This window comes from Papaver somniferum, unplaced genomic scaffold (genome assembly GCF_003573695.1).
Source record: "Papaver somniferum cultivar HN1 unplaced genomic scaffold, ASM357369v1 unplaced-scaffold_11, whole genome shotgun sequence".
NCBI lineage: Eukaryota > Viridiplantae > Streptophyta > Magnoliopsida > Ranunculales > Papaveraceae > Papaver > Papaver somniferum.
In genome coordinates this window covers 553190-560542 of record NW_020619936.1, presented here as the reverse complement: position 1 = coordinate 560542, position 7353 = coordinate 553190, and the positions used below count along the sequence as shown (strand labels likewise).

The following is a 7353-nucleotide window of genomic DNA, read 5'->3' as shown; positions in this document are numbered from 1 at the left end:
TATAAAAGATGGAAAATTATAAAAAAAAAACCCACTAGAATAATAAATCTTTACACAGTAGTGGTTTTTAATACAGATAGGTATGCCCCAAAAATGCAAAAAAATAAATAATAGAAATAGGTACATCCTAGTCATGAGATAAATTTGAAAAAAATACAAAACTCAAACAAATCACAAAGGAAAATAGAGAAATCTACAACAACAATCTCAAACCTCATACAATTTTACCAGGTTCTGTAACCTTCCAATTTTTGCCACATTCATAAACATTTCTCGCTCATAATCCACCTAGAATTTTATTTACCCAATTGTTTCACTATGATCCAGAAATTTTCTATAATATTTGGCATGACTCGTTGCAGTTCTGTTCACCAAAATTCGATTTTAGTTTACAACACCTCCGAGACAATCCGCACAACAGTAACGAAAACAATATCGGCCGTGGATGACTGGATTAATGAAGTTGAACAAAGTTTTGCCAGACAGCTCGAGAACGGAAATCTTATCGTGGGTCTCGACATCGAATGGTCAAGGTTACATGAAATCAGTACGACAACTCCTAATGCTAAGGAAGTTGCCGTGCTGCAATTATGTTTGGCACATCAATGTTTAATATTTCAGTTCTTTGGGTTCTTTGATGATAATACTCGTACCAAAAATAATAAACGTAGCAAAAATAGCAAAAAATTTCAGAGAGCCGATATCCCTGAGTCTCTTGCCAAATTTCTCAACGACGAGAGGATTATATTCGTCGGATGTGGGATCGATCAAGACGTGCGTAAGCTCATGGCTGATCACAGGTTGGCCGTAGCTAGAAGTGAAGATCTTTGAGGTTTGGCTGAATATAAGCTTGGTGGAGAAGAACTTTATAAAGCCGGGTTGAAGGAATTGATGTCGACGGTGCTCCGGCAGAATCTACCCAAGCCTGAATGGGTTACCTTCAGTAGATGGGATATTGGTCATCAGGATCATGTTGGTAATTTAATGTACGACCAGATTAGGTATGCTTGTTTAGATGCTTATGCTTCGTTTAAGATCGGTATGGATTTGATGCGTCGCCGTCCCCCAACTGTGAATAAGAACAGGTATCCAGAAAAAGATTTTAACAACTCTCCCCAAGAGACTAACCAGGTCCAAGGTTATAAGACAGGTAACTAAGGCTAGGGGATCTTACAAAGAGGCCACGGCAGCAAGCCTACGTTAATTGATTATTTGAAATAGAATCGATTCTTGTTCTCTTTTTATTTAGTTGAAGTTTTCGATTTGAAGGTTCTCGATAAATTTTATTATTTTTTATTATCTGAATTGTTCAATTGAGCAAAAGTGTATTTTGCTTGAAATCTTGATGCTTAAGTTATTATCGTGATGTAGCTTGCTAAATTCTGTTACAGTAGGTATGGGGATTTATAGTCACTGCTTTGTGCGGTCGGATGCAACACTGACGATTTTAATAGTTTTGGTCTATGGGCTTAAGAGTTCAGTGGTGTTTTCGGTTGGTATATGTCAAACTACTACTCACCCCTTACCACGTATATCCTCGTTTGATTGGGGGCCAAAGAAACTAATTGGGGGCCATGACATTTTACTTGCACCCCAGAATTTTCAGGGCGTATTAATCCGATCGTGAATATACTGTTTTACCCTTGACTGTTTTATTTTATTTTCAAATGACGACCCTAACTAACGACCTTTCATAGACATTAACGACAGTTTAAAGTCGTCATACACATAATTAAAACAATAACGACTCTTCCAAAGTGTCGTCAGCGAATTGATTACGTATATGACGACTCTAAACTGTCGTACATTTCTGCCATTAAGGATGAAGATAACGACTCTTTTTTAGAGACTAACGATTGTTTTTAACGACACTTCTAAAAACATTAACGACTGTTTACAGTCGTCATATACATAATTAAAACAATAACGACTCTTCCAAAGGGTCGTAAGGGAATTGATTATGTTTATGACGACTCAAAACTGTCGTACATTTCCGCCATTAATGAATCTTCGACAGTTTAGAGTCGTCACTGAAACAATCGAAAAATTAACGACTGTTTAGGATCGTCACTGAAAATTTTCAATACCATGACGACTTTTCATACAGATCTGGGCAAAAAAAAAAATCAGACACAAAATTGCAGACAAAAAATCTGGAAAAAAATAATTAAACTCTAATTAAATCAGATTATCACTAATTAATTAAGATTATCACTAATTATTTAGAGACATTTTAGCCATTTAGAAAATATTTTTTTAAGGGGTGACCCAAATTAGGATTGGGTGACCTTTTTTGTCCTCTAGTACAAGGCCCCCAATTAGAATGTTTGCCCCAATTAAGCTAGGACGTATATAGGAGAAATCAATTCTCTTTCTTATAGATTAAGAAAATTATAGTAGAACTTCTTTAAAATAATAGCTATGGGATCGAGAAAAAATACTATTTTAGAGAGATTATTATTTTAATAAGAAGAAATTTAACCTGGACAAACCTAATTGGGACTAAAGTATTTTATTTTTTTAGGGTAAAAAAAAATCAAAATTCCGCCTATATAATAGGATAGCAAAGGGAGTATGTTTATAATCTCATCCGCACTTTTTGCAATTTCCTATAATTGACAATGTAGGTAGTGTTTTCGATGACATTTATCTTGAAAATAGGACTCTGTCTATCTAGTGGTACAAAAAACAAATTCAAAATTCCACCTATATAATATAGGTAAAGAGGGAGTATATCCCATCCACACTTTTTGCAATTTCCTGTAATTGACAATCTAGGTAATGTTTCCGAATTCCGATGACAAAGAAGCGGAGCTTTTGATGATTGTTTGGTCGTGTTCAGAACTTGACAAGCAATTCAAGGGGCTGAACACAATACCTTAACTTTTTCTTACGACTGGCGAACGACTTTCCATAATTAGTGTATACTGGGAATAACCGAAGAAGTCTTAGCGACATTAGCGGATGGCCACCTTCCAGGTAGCCCATCAAAAATGTAAACACCTTAGTAAAAGCCCACAAAAAAAAGGTAAGGGTTTTCTACCGAACCTTGTTTTAGGGCTTAAGTAAAAAATTCCAGGGCATACAAAATAATAATCCCATCTTAGGTGACCTTATAAGGGATATCTTATGGGTAGTTCAATTATCTAAATACCCTTAAAAAAATTAAATTACTAATCTACCCTTACCCTTAATACAAAAACAACAAATAAGAGATTGGGTTTGTAAAACTTATTTGCTTGTCCTCATTTCCGGAGTTGGAGATGCAGTTGGTTCAATTTCTGGTCCGATTGGTGGTTGATTTTCAGTTTTTACCCCAAGGATGAAATTCAGCCTCCTCCGTCGTCCCAATGTTGGGTTTTAGCTCCTCATGGTGAAAACACGCTCAAAATATATTTTTATAGCTCAAATGGTGTTTACAATGGAGAGAAAAGGAGAAAATGATGTAAAACTGTAATCTGCGACGCACACCAAGCGTCACAGAATGAACGATAAAACACAAGTGCTGCTGCTGTTTAGACTACACTGCGACCCACGGCTGTGCGTCTTAGACACTGTTGATAAGCGACTGTCCTTGCGAGTCTGTTCTTCGTTTTCTTGGTGTTCTTCATCAGCAGCAGTAGCAGCAGAAACAAAGTTTCATCAACTTTTGATTTCTGCTTCTCTGGACATCCTCTCGACCCCAAACTCTCGACACCTCTTCTATAAGTCCCCATCACTCTATATATACTCCACAGGATCAAGAAGTCTCGCTATAACTCGAGATAATTCTCTCTTTAACTCGGTTTGATGAAAAAATATTCTGGGAATATTTTCTTCCCTGATTTAGCTTCTCACGCGTAGATTTCCATCCTGGTCACTCTAGAAATGTTTACACACGACCCACAATGTTGCTAGAGCCCTCATGCATGAGCAGAACACGCTCAAATCTTCTCCAATCCCGTGTTCAACCCGTGTTTCCCTGTTTTGCATTCCGTGAATTATCCAGCTAATTCTGGCCAAATTTGATTGAACCAAAATCCCAAAACGTGTTTTTCAGGACATATCACAACTTCCTACCAAAAATCAGCCATTGAATCGCCCTAAAACACGTTCAAAAATTCCAACAAAACATCTGCCAGTTGATAGTATTTTTTTCCCGCCAATTTTTGGTTTTTGAATTTGGGAAGAAGATGTCATCCCCCCTAACCAGAACTGGTGTGCGAATAGCATCTGCCTTTGGGGTGACCTGGGGTGCCCCTTAGTAATTGAGGTGCCCCTTATCCAACGGTGAGAGTCAGAATAACACGTGTCCTCCGGGGCTTTTACCAACTTTTCGAGCCGAATTTTCCAAAAAATGTTTATTTTCCAAAAGTGCCTACAAACACATAAAACACCAAAATTAGTACAAACTCGAGTGCCAACAATATATAGTATTGAGATCAAATTAAACACAAAAATGTGTCTATCAAATACCCCCAAACTTATTATTTGCTAGTCCTCGAGCAAAATTTATTTTTGAAAAGATAAAAAGACTACACTTAGCACGTGCAGCAGGTCGTTAAACCGCTAGGTGGCCCTAGCGGAGGAGTGTTGTCTCCGGAGTGTTTATCATAGGTGTACCCACAAAACCTTTATTCGTAATTGGTCACAAGTGTCCAAAGAGCTATGAGGACAAACATATTCTCAACCTATCTCCAAGTAAGTAGAATGCCAGAGAAATTAAAGGTGTCAGCTCTAAAGCTGACTGAAGAAAAGGGGAGACACATCCGCACCACTTCTAGATAAAGAGATATCCGCTACACAGCTAGATAAACATTGTAAGATGCGTCCGTTGCTTTACAGCTGGATAAGATTAGGAGAGAGATAAAAATGAGAGGGACATCTGCTACACAGCTGGACTAATTACGTGTGATGAGTTAAACCAGTGCTAGAAAGATCTTGTGCCAGATTGAAAGCAGACTAACAAAGCAACCAAAATGCATCTTTCTTCGACTCTCTCACAGTGCTCAGTAGAAACAACGCCTTCTTCGGTCTTCAATTGTTGATGATAAACTCTCGAACCTCATAGAACCTTGACAATTAACTCTTCTCTTCGATTTCTTGCTTGACGTATAAATTTCTTCTTCCCTATGGACTTATGGAACAAAAAGAACGTAATGATGTTTCATTTTTCTTTTTTTTTTTTTTTTTTTTTTTTTTTTTTGAAACAAAAAATTACAAGACAAAAATTTACATGGCCATGAGAGAAGGACTTTCAAAACTTGGATCTTCGCAACTTGTGATGTATTGGTATCATGGATTCTAACAACTTATATCATTTGCTCTTATAACTTCAACTTTGATTTTTGAATTATTCTCTTCTATTGTTGCTTCTAAACCTAAAACGTCTTCAACTTTCTTCATAGATTTTGATGTCGCAATCCAGTAACTAAGACTACATTATGAGGTTGCTTTGTCTTTCTGGAATTTCCCTGACCTACTTGCCTTTCCATCATGTATGGTTAGGTTCATCACGGTTACCCTCTAAAAGGAACAAGTTCTCTCCTGAATTTCAAGGATCTCAATGTCTTTTTCTATAATGTATCAATAAGTTGTTATCTCTAGCATTCCAATTTCTATCTTTTCGGTGAGAAACAGTATGTAAACTTAGCTAACCGGATACCATGTGACGCTAGAAGTTTCAAAAGTACAACTAAAAAGTTTCTCCCGTACCCCCAAACTTAAATCTAACATTGTCCTCAATGTTCTAAAGATAAAATTAAAAGCATATGAACAAGGAGAAACCGTTACCATTTGAAGCAAAAGAGTTAAGGAAAGATATTACCGTGTCTCATGAGATTGGGTTACCTCCCAAGAAGTGCTAAGTTTAAAGTCTTCAGCTAGACGTCGGAAGGAATTAGTCACCTCATAGAATCAAAAAGTAACAGCCGAAATAATTGTGGGTCTTCAAAACCAAAAAGAGCTGACCAAAGGAAACTACAATAACCCAAGAAAGTGAACAAGGATAGCATGCCCTTATCTAGTTTCCTGATTAAGATATTTATATCTAATTGTGGTTCGGGTTCAGGTTCTAAGAAATGGTCTAAATAAAATATTTTCATTGGTTGCGTTTCTTCATAGGTGGGATCCGAATCATTAGGTCATAGAGTCTGGAAAAACTCAAATATGATCTTAGAAGCGCACAATAATAACCTAAATAACTGAGGATCCTCTAAGTCAATAAGATTTGACTTGCAAAATTGACCACAATGAGAGTAGTGGTCACTCTTAAGCAAATGTGTCGATTCTAATTTCCTAAAGCATTTAGGTTTAGTCTCAGAACTTAATAAGTGACACATTTGAAATTTATACGTTCCCACAATTGGAAGCAAACTATTTGGTGGGAAAACAAATTCAATATTGGTATTATTGCCTGGGCAAACCACATCAACCAGAGGATGGGTTTCTAATGACTGAACTTCTTCCTGGACATCATTAGGTTCGGGAAAACGAGTATGAAGGTAATCTTGTAAAATGGTCGAGGCAGAGATATCAAGTCCAAAATGAGGGATCTTTGTAAGATCTAAAGGTATGGCACAAGGAGAATGATAATCACCCCCAAACTTAGATTTTTGAGTATCTCTAGATAGATTAGCTACAATTTCCTTAATTTCTAGATCATTGGAATTTGAAAATAGTCAATTGCTCCTTCGAGGTTATACTCAAGCGACGCATCCTTACTCATATTAATAGATCTACGAGTTCATTTTCTTCGTCTAAGATTATTGTTTCTAATTCGCTAGACTCTAAAACAACATTTTCGGAATAAACTCGTTCCTCTAAAGCATTATCGGCTTCGTAGTCAAAAGGAAAAACTACATCGTCTAAAACGGTGGTATCCCTAATCAAATCCTCTTCCTTTTGAATAGGTGAATAATCATAAAAATTATTTGGATTTGAACTAGAATCATTATAAAGCTCAATTGGATTAATAGATTCCTGATCACTATGCCTACACATTTCAGATTCTTCATTACTACTATCCTCATCATAATAGTACGAACATGATTGAACCTTATCTAAATAAGTAGTGTCTTCTATTCTAACCTCTTCCTCTAAATTAGGCAAATATTCATTATTGATATCAAGGGTAGAATTAGAAACACTATTTTGGAAATTTAGATCATTTCGAGCAGCATTAGCTAACTGTTCATTTTCTGCCTCTAGACATGCCTGAATTTCACTGAGCATAACACTTATACGTTCACTACTCTCGTTTATCATCTCAGAATACCGTGTACACTCTTCTTTTAAACTATTCATTGCAACTAAATGTTTATACGTCCTTTTAATCCGTTGTTGGGTCTCTTCTAGAGAAGGAACAGGTTCAGA

General features: G+C 36.5%; 1 protein-coding gene across 1 annotated transcript; it reads left to right on the top strand.

The window, feature by feature from the left end:
- The first annotated feature begins 348 nt into the window (after positions 1-348).
- On the top strand, positions 349-831 carry LOC113328540. The gene has a single exon (XM_026575622.1). The coding sequence runs from the start codon at positions 349-351 to the stop codon at positions 829-831; it is 483 nt and encodes a 160-aa protein (XP_026431407.1).
- Positions 832-7353: the final 6522 nt, after the last annotated feature.

Excerpts from the sequence above, each read along its gene's own strand:
- LOC113328540 (XM_026575622.1), top strand. The coding sequence starts at position 349 with ATGACTCGTTGCAGTTCTGTTCACCAAAATTCGATTTTAGTTTACAAC.